Source organism: Arvicanthis niloticus, chromosome 7 (assembly GCF_011762505.2).
Source record: "Arvicanthis niloticus isolate mArvNil1 chromosome 7, mArvNil1.pat.X, whole genome shotgun sequence".
NCBI lineage: Eukaryota > Metazoa > Chordata > Mammalia > Rodentia > Muridae > Arvicanthis > Arvicanthis niloticus.
Window position 1 is genome coordinate 86,860,286 of NC_047664.1, and position 18,562 is coordinate 86,878,847.

Below are 18,562 nucleotides of genomic sequence, written 5' to 3' on the forward strand. Positions count from 1 at the left end.
CCACTTTCTGTGGAAAGGTTTTATTATATCACAAAAGAACAACAGCAGAGAAAACAGGAGTGAAATTGTTATGAAAAAAATAACTAGGAGGAAAAATATTGAGAATTATCAGGTACATGTACGGTATTTATCTTCACACTTGTACTGTTTTCATACCTATAAAATAACTCTATTAGAGCTGACAGCATGAGTTCTTTGTAGTTTCTATGTTGGAGTTCTCTGTTTGCCTTTCAATTTTATTTTATTAAAATTGTTCAAGACAACATTAACAAGCAAATTTCAAAATCAGATTAAAGCACATTTCACTCAATATTTCTTCCTATTCAATATAGTTCTGTTTCATGTACTAAAATGATAATCTGTGTTTCTGACTCACTGTAGTCACAAGCTTTTTTTTTCTAAATTTATTTTTATTGGATATTATATTTACATTTCAGATTTTATCCCCTAACCATCCTTCTCCCCACCACCCAGGAACCTCCTATCCCATTCCTCCTCCTCATGCTTCTATAAGGATGTACCCCCACCTACCCCCCCTCCGACCTCCCCACCCTCGAATCCCCCCCCCCGACTTGATGTTCATCCTTTATGGGACCAAGATTCTCTTCTCTCACCTATGCCAGACAAGGTCATCCTCTCCTTCATGTACAGATGGAGCCATGGGTCCCTCCCTAAACCAGGCTGGTTGTTTAGACCTTGGGAGCTCTGGTTGGTTGTTATTGTTGCTCTCCTCATGGAGCCAAAACCCTTTCTGCTCCTTCAGTCTTCTCTCTGACTTCTTCATTGGGAAACGCTTGATCAAATCAGTGGTTAGCTGTGAGCGGTCCAATATATGTCTATGTTCTGATTTCTTACATTAACTTTGTCATCAGTTGCCTACTGGGTGCCTCAGTCTCCTATGTCTTTTTTTCTCTCTCTCTCAGAAGAGCCTTGTCTATCCAGCAATTATACACAGGCTTTTACAAATTTTATTGTTAGATATAACCAGTGTGTCTGACAAGCCAAGGTAAAAGGAATTTGCCAACAAACACAATACACAAGGCTCTTGTTTTCCATAATATGTATTTCATAGGTTGAAAGTCGTATCTACTATTAGGCAGATTAGACTAGTTATTTGCCTTTTTGCTGTCAATCTCTTTTTTTTCTGATCTTCCAGAAAATTGTATAATTCATGTGCAATAGAGCTATGATGGTGGGAATGGAGAATTTGCTTAACTCTACAACATCAGACTCTTCTTACATAGGCTAGTCTTATCACTAAAACTGGTACACAGTTACTGTGTTAATAACAGCTACATTCAAGCAGCTCCCTGATATGGCACTGATTTCTAAAGAAAGGCAGCCAAATATGTGATGATGCATTTGCTGGTTTGTAGGGAAATAGTTATAATTTCCACTCATCTTTATAAAGTATTCACCAAAATCACAATCTCGACCTTAATATAAAACATAGTGATAAATTTATAGCAAAGGGTTGCATTGTTAAGGGTGCATTACTTAATGTTGCATGTTTAAGGTTTTGGTAAGAACATTGCCAAGGGCCACCCTTGGCTTCAGGATCCATTCCTAGGAACAGATGTTTGGTAGTACCAAAGAACGACTGGAAGTCAATCGTGGGCACAACCTGAAGCTCTGCGTTCTGCTTTAGCTGGCTCTCTCGTGAGCTCTATAGATAGTTCAGCTCTTGCAGATCAAAGTCCAGTTTTTCATTTACATATCCATTCAATCATTACCCCAGGTTCCCAGTTGATTATTCCACAAACCAACATTTTATGACCTTAGTCCCTAGATTCTGAGACAGCAAGTACATTTTTTTTTTAACCACACAAATAATCTCAGCGATCTACCTGATTTTGTAAGCACAAATAGTAAGTTTAGCTCCATGTGGTCCCATCCTGAATTACCATTCCTACCATGCCTGAAGCTAAATTCACTCTGTTCTAGGATGAACTTGAACTCAGGTATCTACCTGCCTGTGTAAGCACAAACAATTAATGTAGCTGGATAGATCTTGTGCTGAGATTGCCATCCCCTAAATCTCTTTATTTCTTTCCTTAATATCTTTCTGACAAGCTGGCCATCAGTGCAGCTGTCTATTCTTTTGGTTTTTGAAGCCAATCAAAGAATTCATATTGCATCACTATATTTTGCATAGTTGAGAAATTATATATTCTTGAACTCATGTTTTCAGATTTTTATCACAGCCTTAAGGGCTGTCCTTAGGTCACAGCATTTACCTGTTTTGCTGAGGAACAGCGTCTTGCCTCTCAGACTCATCCTATTTTTAATTATCATATGATCATTAACATTAACAGGGAAAGCATTCCACAAAGGAGGAACATGAATATTACAATATGTACATAACAAACAAGCCCCATACCCAAGCAACCATCAGCACTCATGAAAATCCACGTCCTTTTGTCTCTGTTCCAGGGGTGAGAAACCATGTCATGCTATCCCTTCCATGGCCATGCAGGACTCAGCAGGACATCACACTACACATTAGTTATTTGAAATGCTATCTTTAAAATTGTAGTACACCTTTACATTGAAAGCCAAAGGTATGATGCCTTTTTATTATCCTTTGTATATGCAGATCTAAACTCCAAAGGATTTAGAATAAGACTGGGACTTCTAAAAAAGTATGCTTCTTTATTTCCTTCAAAAAATGTTTTAATAATTAGTCTATAACCAGGTAATTTAGAGGTGATATTTTAAATAGGGCAGTGATACTGCTATGATTCACTTCAATTGGAAACTATTAGGGTTCTGTTATCACTTTAAACTAGTAATTTTTAATTTAATAAGGAAAGGCCATATTCTCTTGTAGTTGTGCAACTAATTCAATTTTAAAAACAGGTTGAAAATAGTCACAATTTATATCTATCATCCACCTGACTGAGCAAATTCCCTTCAACATCCGTCTAAGAGAAAGTTGTGTGAAATCATAAAGACATATTGTGTTAACACACTGATTTGGAGTTTATAGAGTTTAGAACATTAACTAACTAATGAGCTCTTTGCTCTGAAGGGACTAAGAGAACTTATGAACAATGTACTTTGTAGCTCCCCCCTCCTCTTGTACACTTCCAAATGCTATGTGATAAGAGTTATATAGCAATAACTCTGCTGATTTAGCCTGGCCTCTAGCCTACATTTCTTCATGTACATAATTTCACAAATGTCTTTTATTGCCTTAGTTTGGGTTTTATTGCTGTGAAAAGACACCATGATCAAGGCAACTTTTATAAAGTAAAACATTTCATTGGGGCTGGAGTACAGTATCTGATGTTTAGTCAATTATCATCATGGAGAGAAGCATGGAGGCATGCAAGCAGGCATAATGTTGGAACAGGAGCTGAGAGTTCTTCATTTTGATCCAAAGGTACCAGGAGCAGACTGGAATTCCACTCTAGGCAGAGCTTAAAGCTAGAAGACTTCAAGCCCACCCCACAGTGACACACCCCATCCAACATGGCCATAACTCCTAATAGTGCCATTCTCTATAGGTCAATTATCCAAACACATGAGTCTATGGGGGCCAAACCTCCTCAAACTACCGCAGTTGTAGAAGCCATTTCCCAGCTGTTTGTTTTGTAATCTACACATAAAACAAAGTACACTGATGAATGTGGATTATATCACTGAGGATTTTCTGCAGCCTCACTTGACTTTTAATAACACTCAGGCAAGGGAGAAGCAGAAGAAAAGAGCAGAAGAGGAAGAAAAGTTGAGTGAGAAGAATATTGAGTGGCAGAAATATCAGAGAACAAAAGGGGTTGTTAGGCTGGGAGGTGTTCAACACCAGCTTCTCACACCGCTGGCATGGCTACTCTACTGCTTCTCACTGTATGATTACCATACTTTGATCTCAGCTGGAAACATAAAATAAAAGGAAGGGGAGATAATTATGCAGCCAACACAAACCGCCCTTTTCAAAACATGAAGATAAATCAAAATACATCAATACTAGTCATTTTGTGATAAAGTTAAAATCTACCAAATGCTTTTAATGGTCACAATATTTTAGAAATGTATGTGATCATTAGGTACATACATATGCAGGAATATTATATAGTTATTTCTTTCATTGTCCACCAGAGTTGTTCCTTTGGTTGGGTGTTACCCATGCTCATTTGCTCACTTGGCAGAACTGATTTTCCTAGTAAGAGCACAGAAGACTAGAAGATGGACCAGGACTTAATGGTGGTCCTTACACTGCTCTGCTAACTTGAGCTGCTCTTTTGGAGGGATGCTTTCCTCTTGGAATGAGAACGGACCTAATTGCTGGTTGTAAATCAGAGTTGTCTCTATTGTTATGAGAACGGAATCTAATTGGCCTAATCATGGTGAACAAGCAATAGCCTCCTAGCATGCTAAACTTTGCTGGTCTCCATCTGTCCTGCTTAGCACACCACTTATTTTTAGGTATTTTAGATGCTCCTTTAGCTAAATTCTTAGTGATATTTAATTACTTTTAAGCAAATTAATTAGTTAACCTTTATGACATCAGTTCTATCACTTCAGGCCTCCCCTACCTCAAGATGAGTGTCCTGTTTAATTTAGGCAACTATTGCCATATTATCAGAAAATCTGGTAAACTAATATATACTTGTTGTTACAACTAAATGATGAGTTTAAATGTATAGAAAATGGACACTGGAAAATAACACAGTGATCTCAATATAAGTATTTATTTTAGCAGAAAATTAAACATGTTATTATAAATAGTGATTATACACTAAGAACTATATAATTTTTAAGTATAAGGGATTAACACAGATCCAACAAACAGTCATTTAAAATTTAGAAAATTACTACAATATTTCATTATTTGCTTTTTTCTAGAAATAACTTTCAAATATTGTTAGTAATGGTTATCTGAGAAAAAAAAATGCCAGCTCTGTTCATGCCTTCATTTCTAAGAAAAAGTATCTAAAGTATTTGACTGGAGAGCAAGCATACAGATATGTGTTTTAGGGAAAAGCAGGAAGATGGGCCATCATAATTTAAATATACTAACAATTTTTATGTGTTTTCCTATTATAATATAGTGTCACAATTCGGAACTAGTTCTCTAATGCCTGTTACATCAGTGAAACACAACAGCTGGCTTTTATTTAAAAAGAAAATAATGAATCTTCTCATACTATACTAATCCCTGTGGTCAGAACTCTCTTTGTGTGCTCCATGAGAACCTGTCTAAGTGACCCTTATGTGATCTTTAAATAAAATTCGGTGTACCTTGTGTGCCTCTCAAAGATTCAGAATGCTATCAGTTATTACCTTGTTTATATTTAAATGACATTCTGAAAAGAATATATTTAAATTAATAGTGCCCCTGTGCCAGAAGATAAGAAAATTCTAGGACCATCATTGAAATAGCAAAGGAAAGATGAAATGCCTTCAGGAAAGTGTGATTATGTTGCATCCTACAATTTATCTGCAGGCTAAAACAGGAGTGGGATGTTTGAAAATGGGATGAAGATAGGTGATTGGCAGCTACCTGGGCTTCTAAGGACTATTGCTACTCCACTTGGTATTTCACCAAACCCAGAGACCTGAGGTGTCTTTTCCTTCATCTAGTCTCTTTTTTTCTTCTTTCCTGTCTTACCAATCTTTTGAAATACAAACAAACAACATTTTGCAACCAATAATATAGCAGATGCCATACAGGTCAGTAGAAACCCAATCACATCCAGAGAGTGGTACTGAAACCAGCTGAGATCATGCGCTGCCACACGAAGATGCTTGGCTCCTTTGTGACGCATGACAAACTCAATCCAGAAGACAGCTCGGTCCAGGGGCTTCACTGGCTGATCGTGGTGGATTCTTGATAGTCTCACAGCATTCTCTTTATAACTTAAAAAATGCACAAACAAACATTTGTCTGTTTTTTTAAGTAAGTATGTGACACATGTTTAATTAATCAATCCATTATTATAAGAGCGTTTGCTACAGAACTAACAGTTTTAGCCATTTTCTCAAACAGCCAGGGTTATATATAGTGAGACACTATCTCAAAATAAAACAACCAGAACAAAGCAAAACAAGAGCAAATAACATCAAGTAGAGAGCTAAGTATTTAGAAAGCAAAGTACGCTTTGGGCCCTCTGCTGATAGACATTCTGGGCAGTTGACCTGTAAACAATCATAGAGTTTCCTACATTTAATAAAATGAATCAAATTATCAGCAATTTATACATTAGTAATGGTTTAGTTGAATAGATTTCAAGGTCAATATTTATGGAAAATGAAAGCTCATACTAAGAATTACTAATATTCCCAATGCATAATGTACTTCCTAAATTAAAATTTTTATAATGTTCAGGCAATAGAAATACTTAGAAGTAACTTATCACAATAATGTGTAATAATACAGTGTTAATAGTTAATTATGCATGATTATATGCAAGAACATATATGCTGATGATATAACTGGAAAACACATTTACTGACTATTTACATCCAATTTATTTTCAATTTTTGGAAATAGCTTCATTAATCGAAAATGAAACAAACAATATTTACATCAGTCTCTTGTTACTTGTATTAAACCAAATTCAAGTGGATGGAGTTTTAGAATATTCCAGAAAGATAGACAGCCTAACCATGTCAGCCATGGCTGTACAAGATTCAGTACTTACGACGGCTCATTGATGACTGTTCTCACAGCATTGAGCAGATCTGCACTTGTCATTGTGTTCATGTTCACCTCTACGGCTGCTCCTTTGGCCTTCATGTGAGCAATGTTGTCAGGTTGATCAGCGAACATAGGGACTCCCACCATAGGGATCCCGTGGTAAATGGCCTCATAGATTCCATTTGTTCCACCATGGGTGATAAAAGCTCTGGTTTTGGGATGTCCTGTTTTGAGGATAAAGGAGTGAATATAAATTTCATGCTAATTAGTTGGCAGAATTTCAGAGGTAGAAGGGATAAAGAATTACAGTACAAGTCACCAATGAAGGCAACATTTTCTATAAATGTTGAGCATGAGACATTGCTACTCTAGGAAATTATACTTCCAGAAGGGGGAAATAAACTCTTTTTCACTGTTTAGGAAGGAATTACTGAGGTAGAGATGTCTAACATGTGATGAGAATTTAAGAACCTTAAGATGTCTTTTTGTGCACAGGGCAACCATGGATGTGTACAATTCAATTATTTCTTTCTTAAACCTGGAAGTGAAGGACTGTGCTGTAATCAAAGCAACAACAAAATGAGCCAAAACTCTTTTATATTTGTATTTTGTGAAATAAATCTTGCAACTGTTGACAAACAACTTATTGCACTACATAATCACTTTAATTCCTTTTCTTATTACAGAATACTTATGGGTCATACAACATTTATTTTAAAAATAAGAAAGTGGAGTCAAGTTGAATCTTCATTTAGGGTAAGCATTACACCACTTAGAATTTGAATTTTTTGTAAATATACATTGTAATGTTAATCTTTTGAGCTTTATTTGACTAAGTTTTCATTATTAAGCAACAATTTTTTCTTTACTTAGTAAGGAGTATATGAGAGTTGTCGTGTGTCAGGGGGTGTTCTTCAGCTTGGGTTGTTTGAGGAATGATTGAAAGCCATTAGTGTTTCTATTCAATTTTTCTGACCCTCTGTACTTCTCTTATGTTATGTAGCAGTGGGAGATGGGGAATTGGGGGTAAGAGGCTCCCAAGACTCAATGGGGATGACTTTGTTGGGCAAAATACTCAACAAAGGGGACATGGAACCTGTAGAAACCACTCCAGTAGTTTCAGCATGGCTCGCAGTTGAGGGATAGGGCCACCTCCCTATCTCAAAAATTTTAAACCATAATTATTTCTTTCCAAAGGAAAGACAGAGTCAAAGAATGGAACAGAGACTGAAGGAAAGACTATGCAGAGACTGCACCACCTAGAGATCCATCCCATTTGTGGACACCAAACCCTGACTCTATTGCTGATGCCAAGAAGTGCTTGCTGACAGGAGCCTGGTATGGCTGTTCCCTGAGAGGTTCTATCAGCAATTGACCAATACAGATGCAGATACTCACAGTAATCCATTGGACTAAGCCCAGGGATCCCTAACTATATAGATTTTTCTGGCCCCAGAGTCTTACCAAGAAGATCATTCTGAGGAATCCAATCAAACAGTTTCGTATTGGATCCTAATGTGGCTGGTATCTTTCCTTTGTATCGCCACAAAACCTGTAGAACACAATGCTTTGATTTTGCAGGTAAAGCACACATTGTGAAGGTGTCCTGAGGCAGCAAGTTACTGAGAAAAAACAGTATATACACTCAAGGTTGTATTTGAGAAAAGGGTTACAAATATGGGAATTTGCAATCAGAGAGTTACAGAGTAGGACTGTCCACAACTAGTTATTCCTAAGGCCTTCTACTATAGATCTAATAAACATAGATTAGTACTTTTATATTTATTACTGAAAAGCCATTAGGATCAAACTAGAGTATATATAGAGATATCTTGATTTTTTCTCTTTTTTTTTTTGTTTGTTTGTTTTTGTCTTGAGGGAGAACTATATAGGGCTTGCTTATATCACTTTTAAAATCTTATTTTATTTATCTTATTTTATTTATAAATCTTATTTAAATCACTTTTAAAATCTTATTTCTGGAGTAATGAGACAAGTTTTTAATTTCTAAATGAGAAAGACTGAAAGAGAAAAATGTAAGTATAAAAGCCACAATTTTTAAGATGCCTGTTAATGTATTACCTTTATACAATAATATGAAAACTAACGATACATGACTGACACTAGATTAGTTCATGAATAAGAATAAATAGAGAATTAAGTTGTAGAATATCAGTGATAAATGAGTGTCACAAATTATAAAATACATTATATTTTAAAATAACATTCAAATTTTGTTTATACAACTGTAGAATATTCAGTTTAGAAAGAATAATAGACTCTGGGGCTTCTGCTTCTAAAACACCTATATTTTCATATAGTCTTAATGCGATTCAGAAAGTTAGATTAGGGCTTTTTGCATGATTTTTTTTTGAAAGAATATATAGTGTCTTTCTTCTTAAAGGCATGCTGATAAACTATATTTCAGAAATTCAGTGTCAGTCAATCCAGGCCAAATGATTTTAGAAGTGGCCTAATGTTTTTTCTATCCTATAAATAGATTCTAGAAGTCTATTTTTTATAGTAACCAGATACTAAGGCAAATGAACAAATATGTCAAAAAATAGCAGTAACTGTTGAAAACCATCATTAGTTGTGCTCAGCAGCTGACAGGTTTCAGCTTCTATCTGCAAATACCACTACCAGTCTCTCCACTGCCTCTCTGAAGCTGCTCTGGTCCCAAGGATCAAGGGTTTTACTGACCTTCTGTGGAATCTGGGCAAGGGCTGAGGCAATGAGATTGGCTTTTTCATCTGTCAGGTTTTTGACCATTGACCCCAGAGAAAACACCACAATACCATGTTCCCCTGAAGTCTGGACAAATTCTTCCATTTCCTGCAAACATAACATTCTGTTGAAAATGTGTAGAATTGTTAGGGGGAAGTTTAGTTCACGTACAGTTCTAGGTAGAAAATATGCAAATAAGGGTGAATGAAATTTCTGCATTTCTCTGTCCCATGACATGTAAAACCAGATAGTAACTGTATGAGGAAATATGTTTCCTGAAAAAACAAATGTATAAGGTATATCCAAGAACGGATGTGACACCAAATCAACATAGAAGGGAGCAGAAAATAGGGGCATCACTTTTATTTACAAATGAACATGTTATTCACAAAATGGAACTGAAAGAAAATAAAATGTTTATTGACTTGGATGCACATTAGTGAAGCCAGTGAGCCAGACTTTTAGAATTATTATCACACCTGTTACACAAAAGTAATACTAATAAAGTTATCATGGAACTATTATATTTGAATCTGTCTACTCATTAATTTTTACTTGATGTAAATGAGTCTCAGTCTGCATCAAATGTTCTTTGTTGATTAAACCAATGTTTCCTAACAAAATTCATCTAAAATATCTCTTTATCTCCTTAACGATATTATGCCAAAACTTAAAGTCACCTTTATTATCGGTTCCTGATAGCAGTTTCATACCAATTGTTACTATGAAAGTATAGGTCACCACTATGTCTATTAACCCACACACTGAAGTCTGAGAGATATGCCTGATCCTGAAACCTCTCGATATGTGCTTTCTCTTAGTCATGAAATACTCAACAATTCATCAGGAGCTCTCATGAAGGCATCTTTCTTTATCAAACAGTTAGGGAAGGTGTCCTTGTCCACAGCTCTGTCAGACACATGAGGAAGACTTCAGCACTCCCCTGGTGATCCATGGTCCTATTTTTCTACCCACATTGCAGAATCCACACCACAGAAAAACAAACATCTTTTTTTTCCCCATGAGACTCGGGCAGAGTCACACGGAAAGCGGGATTCGAACGGGGGGGGGGGGGGGGGGGGGGTGGTGGGGGGGTGGGGGGGGGAGGGGAGGGAGAAAGAACACGAGAGAGCTCAAAGGGCACGGGGTCGCCCTCTGGAGGTCAGCGCCTAAGCTGCGACTAACATTTTTAATATAGTTTTTATTCCGTTTTTTGGTTGTTAGTTTCTTTTTAATTTATTTTTATTAAAATAGATTCTTATCACATAACATACATCCTGACCACAGTTAATCTCTCTTCCCTCCACTTCTCTCGATTTCCCCCACTTAGCTCGCTTTTCTCCAGATTCAATCTTAAGTTTAAATTCTCAACTCCAAATGATCCACTATAGTTACTAAACAGTAAATATGGTGAGAGCAGAAATTCTCTTGGTAGAGTGGGGTTACTCAGCAATACATCTTTGTTATTAAAGATATTAACCTTGAAGGAAAATCAGTTATTGTATCATGAAATAACTTAGATCATCTCTGTCATAAACCTACCTTAGGCAAAGGCTTGGCAGGTTTGCAGTGCAGTCCTCCCACAAACTCAAAATTTGGTAAATATGGACGAGGAAATTCAAAATCCCAATATGTTCGCATTAGCCAAATCTCAGCTTTCCCCATAGTCTCACACAGTGTGGTGGGTCTTCCTAGAGAGTATACATAATATTGATTGATGGAAATTATTACTTGTATTTGCCAAGTGAAAATGTATCATGCATTTCCTCATAAGCCATTGGAATAAAACATAGACTTCCTGAGATGCTCATCATGACTCTATGTTAAAAGAGGAGGAGACTGAGAACTAGAGGATTCAAAGGCAGTGAAAGAGGGCAACACGCAACTATTACCACTGCCTAAAAATAACCAATAAAAGTTTAAGTGTAGCTACAATGACTGATGAATTCCACAATTTCTTCTCTTTAGTAAACGGCAGATGATAGATTGTCTCTATCCTGTCAACTATTTGCCACTGATCATTGCTCTCCAGTCTCCTGCTAGGCACAAATTTCTCTTATACACTGTGTCATAATTGATTTAAGAGTTATGTTGGAGGATTCCCATTATGAAATGATTCATCATTATTTTATCATTCTGGAAACCCTGATAAATTCTCTGAATACAATACACTTTGGGATGGGCAATACAAATGTGAGGATAACCAATACATGTCTTTACACTTACAATGAAGAAAAATACTGGAAATAACTATTTAGAGAAGTTGACTATGTTGAAATATTAATATTATACAATTATACACAGAAAAACATGTGCTTCAGGTGAGAAAAGAAGCATTCAATGAGAATCGTTTAAAGTAAACCTGTTGATCTTGTGCAGGCAGTGTAGATATCATTTCTAAAGGTCATTGTTTAGTCCTTTGACTCATGCATGAAGTCACACAGCCTAATGACATAGTTAGGTTCAGTGCCTGAGGATACTGAGTTTGGAGTTGTCAGTCAGTGCATTAAAACCATCTCAAATCTCACCCACTAAAATGTTTATATCCCTTACTTGGCTTACATTATGTGAACTTTTCCCAGAATTTAGACAAGTTCTGTAGATGAATTTTATATTCACAGATTTTAGATTTAACAAACAATTATTTACAATAGTTATTAAATTCTATGTTAAAGCAGCCATATATAGATCTTGGAGTTGACATTGTTGGTAACATATTTGTCCTATATCAAGAGGCCTTGAGATTTTATTCCGAGAATTTAATAAAAAGCTGGCAGTGGTACATGTCTATAACCCCAGTTTGGGGGATTTAAAGAGAAATGAATACATGGAATTCATTTGCTAACCAGATTTGCCAAATTGGTGGGATCTAAGCTCAGTGGACCCTCTCTTAGTAAGTAAGGCAAGAGCAATATGAGAAGACAGTCGATACTCTCTAGCCTCCACATGCAATAACACATAACCTCACATGCACACATATACCCACACAGACCCAAAGAAGTGATTTGGAATTATAAATATGAAGTCCATGTAAAGTATAGAAAAATGAACAAATATTTACACTTACTGGCAAACAATTTCTTAATGTATACTTGGAAGTACTGGTGGGGGGTGGAGAATGATTGTAAACACGAGAGGATCAGGGAGGGAGTTTCTATGAAATTGTGTTTACTAGCCATGTTAGAGGCTACACCGTAAGTCTCACCAATTGAGTGGTCAAACATGAGCTGAACAAGGACAACAACAACAGACATACCAAAATAGGCAGTGGAAAGACCTGGAGGCCTTAACCTTAAACAACTGTAGATCGCACTACCAGTGGGGTGTCAGGAGCCATAATGGGACAAGCTAATAACTAGCAGGTGACCGTCCTGAAACGGCCTGCTTTGGATTATTATATAATCTGAGGCAGGTACATCCTTATTAAGTAAGACTGTAAGGGATTAATTTTAGGAAAGATTCCTGCAGTTAATATGTTTTTCCTATTATTAATAAACACACCAATCACTAAGTAATAGCACATACTTTAGAGCAGATCTCTGCATATCCATGAAGACGTACTGTCTTGTAGTGATACTATATAGACAAATAGATGACTTTTTAAGTCTTAAAGATGATCCTATAAGAATTTCTAAAATTATATCAGTGATTATTAAGCTGTTTTATAGTGGGACTGCTATTAGATCCTTTTCTGATAGTCAAAGCTGCAATGAGAACTCTGACAGCCACCCAAGTGTCACCAGTTAATTGCTCTTAGTAACCAGACTTTCTCCTACTCAGACAACATTCCAAGAGGTTGTAAAACAATTGACCAAAAGTCAGAAAAAGGGAACTAATGATTAATTATAGGTGCTAGGATAAAAGATAAAATATTGACTGGGTTTATCTATACAAAACTTCACTAATAACTTTGTTATGGTTTTATACCTCCAGTGAACCTGTGGAGCTGAGACATGTGATGGATGTTTAACCAGATAATTGCTTCCAATGGCTATGCATGTACACATACTCTGTTGTAAACTTCCATTTCAATTTATGATTTAATTTTTTTGTGTGAACTTGTGATGAACTTTGTAACATGCAATCATGTAACCTGAAAGATGTCTAAATAATGAAGACAAAGGAGAGAGAAGAATTTTTTGCCATTCCCCACTTAGAGTAGAAATTTGGAAGAATTTTTTTCAAGTTCCCTACTTAGGATCTTTTCAATTTGCCTCTTAGACAGCTTTCATAGGAAACTTTTTACAGTTAAAAAAAAAAAAAAAAAAACAGTATAACCACTTCTCTAAGTGTGCCTTTTGCTTCCTGCAACTTCCCACTAGCAGGTAGAAAGTTAGAACCATGCAGTTCCCACTGAGATAGTACAAAAGCTTAATCCTTTGCTGTTTTTAGGAAGAGGTGCTAAGTGCCAGAAACTGCAGTTTCTGGCCTCAGAGGATCACAGAAGGCAGGTCAGCTACAGTAGCATAGTAACTTAGACTTAGATAAGTAAACTTTCTATTATACAGCAACCCTAAATATCTCCTAAAACATAATTTTACCCCTGAATCTCATAAAAACCAAGTCTTACCAATGCTCTTCCCCCTCTGCTGCCTCAAGAAATACCGATGTGTGTGTGCGTGTGCGTGTGTGTGTGCGTGTGCATGTGTAATAAAAAAGGCCATTAGTTTCAAAGAGAATAGGAGAGCAAATATGGAAGAGAGTTAAGGAAAAATGGAACAGGGGAAATGATTAATATGTTAATCACAAAAAATGAAATAAAATCTAACAGTCATAAGCTATACTAAATTGCATTTATCCAGATGTTTAAGGAATAGTTTACCACATACAAATGAATAACTCTGATATACCAAGTTGACCTTTAAGAATTAAAATATATTGTGATAAAAAAGCATGTTCTACTAGATTGAAATTCATTTATAGCTTTTTTGTGTGTTTTGACAACATCTACTCTATTTCAAGTTTTCACAAAGCAGTCTGGTGAGAACTTCATACTTCCCAGTATCTAGAAGAATGAAATGTTGCATTTTCATGCTGCTTGTAAAGTGGCAGTGTTGTTATTACAGTCACAGGTAGGTCTAGATTGTAGACTGTCATCTCATCTAGTGAATTCTCAGTGGCCTCCTTCTCACAGGACACATAGATTCTTTCAAAGTTCAGTGTAGGTTACTTGATGTGCTTTGATCTGGGAAGAGACTCTGATGTCAGAACTGTGAGCCCTGCCCACTCTATGCAAGCTCCTTGAGAAGCAGCTTTAGGTTGAGGCAATAGTCCACATGGTTACCCTCTAAGACATTGTCACAAGAGCTGTGATCAGCACAGCAGAGCCACAGCAGAGAATCATCATGGTCCTTTCTGAGAAAACACCACCGCTGTGGTTCTCCATCCTACTCTGCAGAGGTTAAGTGTCTGTTTAATTGAAGTGGCAATTTAAATATGAAACAAGTCAAATACTAACTTCCGGAGTTATAAAAGCACACAAATGGGGAGAAATCTGTCAGTTATTGTCTATGTATAGCATCTATAGGCTTTATAAGCACACTCTAACTAATGAAATTAGACCAATAGACATTTAAATTTCTTCTGTGACCTAGCTAGCCTCATGGATCCAATCATCTCTACCTCCAGAGCTCTGGTATTAGAAGCCTCTGCTAATATACCTTGTATTTTCATGTGAACTCTGGTGATCAGTATCAAACCCTCCTACTCATTAAGCTAGCCCACTACTGACTAAGTAATCTCACCACCTGTTGTGATCCTGTTTATTTGTAGAAGAATTGTTAAGATAATAAACAGGTAAACTTGTTAGTCTATGATGTTTGTCAGAATAAACTAGTTACTAGTCTCAGAAAATGCAAGCACAATACACAACAAATTTAAAGATAGGACTTAAAGAACAAGATAGATATTTTAATAATAAAATTGAAAAGATGCCTTGATTTCTTACCAAAAGTGAAAACCTGTCCTTATTAAAGTCATGCTTTGTTTTGTTTTCTGTTCCCATAACATAGTTCATTTGGCTAAATATAGGAATAAAATATAGGAAGTGAATCAGTTTAGTTAGCTCACTTTGTAAGGTTAAAATATGACATCTGGGAACAACATGGGTTTGGGGATGAAGGACTTCTGGCTACATCAAAAGACAGAAGATGGCATGAATACATGTAAACATGAGAGAGTAGCCATTCTGGAACATAGGGAACAAGGCATGCACAATGAAGAGCAATTGTTAAGTGTGCTGCTGGATAGAAATGATATTGTCATATCCCTGATATTTCCATCCCATTGCCTGTTAGGTGGATAAAGGTGATTAGCTCCTTCACTCATTAGAGATACAGTCCTGATAATACAAAATATAGGCTTTTGGAAGAGTTCACTCGAATGTATCCTTAAACTCACCTCTTCCCCTCAAAAGTATGTATGATAGTCTTTAACTCCAGTCCAACTTTTCTACTCTTATTTTTCCATAAAAAATAGAAGGATAACATTATAATGAGAACTCTGTACGAAATGAGCACCATATAAAATCTCTTATATTAAAAATAATAATATAAAAATAATGCTTCTTTCACTATTAGTTTATTCACACTGGGTATCCCTATTACTATAAAAACCACATACTTCCCAGGAAAAGGCATTACACATCACCAGTTTCAGACAATGAACTCCTACTTAAAATATTTCCTGTTCAAAAACATTTAGTGGGTAAGTGAGCTGGTTCAGTGGGTAAAGGTGTTTGCCACCCAGTTTAAGGACATGAATTAAATCCTGAGGACATAGATGGCAGAGGGTGAGACAGATCCCCAACTTAAATTACAGCCTCCACCTGTAGTCCATGGCCTATGGGGTAGGGAGACAGGAGAGAGAAGAGGGATGTTAAGTAATATAAGGAACACAATGGACTTAAGTATTTAACAAACAACTTCTCAGATGGTATTATCCTGTAATGTAAGAAGTTGAGAATTATTTACTTACAAAGACATTCATGTGCATTATATGATTGTCATGGCTTACTTTGAGAGGGAAGATTTAGTACCTACCATATTTTTTTTGCATATTTTTGCTTTTAAATTTAACTCTTATATAACACAGGACAATAGAAGTTTGTGAAAGAGTTATAATTAATTACAACTAACCCCATGTTTTATTTGTCAATAAAGCATTCAGTTATTCTAATCAAGGAATATTACAACTTACCAGTTTACTACCTCCAAAGATATAAAAACCCCATGGGCAATTGTATGAATATCCTCGCAATCTCTGTCTGTGTCCTTTGAAAGTTTCCTACAACACATTTTGATCTCTGCCCCCAGACTAACAATTTCCAAAGCCTTCACTATCATACTGTTTAAATGTCTACATTAAGTGAGGTGCACAGTCACCTCATTTATTATCTATGATTATGCAGTGTGTCATGCAAACATGAGCAATGAATGACAGCTGTTACAGAACATGTATCAGAGGCTAAGAAATGACCATGTAATCAATGCTTAAATCTAAATCAAAATGTGTGTTTGAGGAGCTTGAGAGATGGCTCAGCAGTTACTAAATATAATGTTCCTTCAGAATCCCCAAGTTCTGTTACCAGCACCCATGCCAGGTAGCTCACAGCTACTTATAAATCCAGCCCCAGGGTCATACTACCCCATTAGCCTTCATGGACACACACACACACACACACACACACACATGTACACACACATGCCTCCATATAACCATACACCAAAACACATACATGTAACTTAAAAATGAAAAAACTGCTGATGTAACCACTAATGAAGCAACTCTAAGGCATAACACATTTTAAATGCCTTCAGTTAATCCTAAATTACATTGTATGAAACATAAAAATGAATCATTTTACTCACCATTTTGTAGTTACCAGACCATCAAAGATCATGTGAAAAGTTTAGTTAGCCTTCATATTTTACCTTACGTACATGACATGTAGAATATCTTCCCTCTATGAAATTTTACGAAGAAATCAAAACAAATTCCTGTGGAAATGTGGATAAAGGACTTCCAACACACACAAAAAGCAAAACATAAATAATTTTACCTGTGACAGGAAGAATTAGACTCAATAAGGATTTCAGTGTTCCAGGACTTATAGCATGCCGTGGCCAGTAATTCCTTTTAAGCCTGAAACACTTTCAACGCAGGCAAAACCCTCAGCATCCTTAGAACCTTGTTCAAATGTTACTCATAATTTTGATACCTCCCACGGCCTCTCTAAATAAGCATAATTTCAATTTCACTCCAAAACATCAGTTTTCTTGTACTACTATATAGCATATATCATGGAATAACATATATGCATATATATCATATAGAAGTATATAATTATATGTGTTTTGCATAAATATACATTATTATATATGTGATACATTAGTAATTTAGAATTAAACTCTAAAGGGTGATTTCTGTCTGCTGTACTCATTATACGTTTTGTATGCAGGAATTTATTAACTACCTATTTTATGTTCAGTAAATATTCCTTTACACAAAGTAAAGAAGAGGAAAGGAAGAAAATGAAAAATAGAGAGGAGGTAAAAAGGATTAAAAAGTGGGTAGACGGAAATGTTTTGCACCTAACTTCTGCAAGAAAATACCATTAACAGCCTGCAGTGTTATTTGGTATACTAATTAATCCCCCGAGTACTAACAGAGCTGGAGGAAAGTCATTATGGAAAGGAAAGAAATATGGAAGTAAATCTCACGAGAGTAAGAAAGAGAACAATGTAAACCATCATCCAGAACTGCCTCCTCAGCATTGTTTTATGTGATTGGCGCTCATAGGGAGCCTTTAAGGCTAGAACGCTGTAGACACTCAGTAGACACAGAAGCATTGCGTGGAGAGAGGAAGCCCCTTCCCCTCCCCCCACCCCACCGGATGTCTAGGACAAAAAGCGATCAGCAGAGTAGGATGTGCACGTGAGTTTCCCAGTATAGCCTTTTATGTTTTCCAATATATTTTTGCAGAAAAAAGCTGGGGATAAAGAAAGTATATGCATTATCACTGCGTTGTCCATTTTGTTCATATGGCTATTTCCATATTTTACCTTAGTAAAGTGGGTTTTATTGGTGTTTGAAAATTTATTTAAACACTGGAAAGCTACTAATTAAAATAACATTTTCTTTCTGGTGAATGATAACTAAATATAAATTAATAACATCAAAACATTTTTTGAA

At 36.1% G+C, this 18,562-nt stretch overlaps 1 protein-coding gene and 2 long non-coding RNA genes across 5 annotated transcripts in view; 2 read left to right on the forward strand and 1 right to left on the reverse strand.

Moving 5' to 3' along the window:
* Window positions 1-9,993, forward strand: LOC143443145 (uncharacterized). Its single transcript, XR_013111910.1, has 3 exons — window positions 1-112; window positions 7,330-7,399; window positions 7,841-9,993. It is a non-coding gene; the product is annotated as an uncharacterized LOC143443145 (long non-coding RNA).
* Window positions 4,676-18,562, reverse strand: part of LOC117712751 (UDP-glucuronosyltransferase 2A1) — a 26,152-nt gene continuing 12,265 nt past the window's right edge. For all 3 annotated transcript variants that reach the window (XM_034508875.2, XM_076938740.1, XM_034508876.2), the window contains 5 exons: window positions 10,913-11,061; window positions 9,347-9,478; window positions 8,108-8,195; window positions 6,648-6,867; window positions 4,676-5,862 (listed from right to left, as the gene is read on the reverse strand). In XM_034508875.2, coding sequence (XP_034364766.2) covers window positions 5,583-5,862; window positions 6,648-6,867; window positions 8,108-8,195; window positions 9,347-9,478; window positions 10,913-11,061 — 869 coding nt within the window. In that variant the 3' untranslated portion in view covers window positions 4,676-5,582. The remainder of the gene's footprint in view (window positions 5,863-6,647; window positions 6,868-8,107; window positions 8,196-9,346; window positions 9,479-10,912; window positions 11,062-18,562) is intronic.
* The window catches only part of LOC143443144 (uncharacterized), a 9,533-nt gene continuing 9,086 nt past the window's right edge, over window positions 18,116-18,562 (forward strand). The window contains exon 1 of the long non-coding RNA XR_013111909.1: window positions 18,116-18,304. This is a non-coding gene — a long non-coding RNA (uncharacterized LOC143443144). The remainder of the gene's footprint in view (window positions 18,305-18,562) is intronic.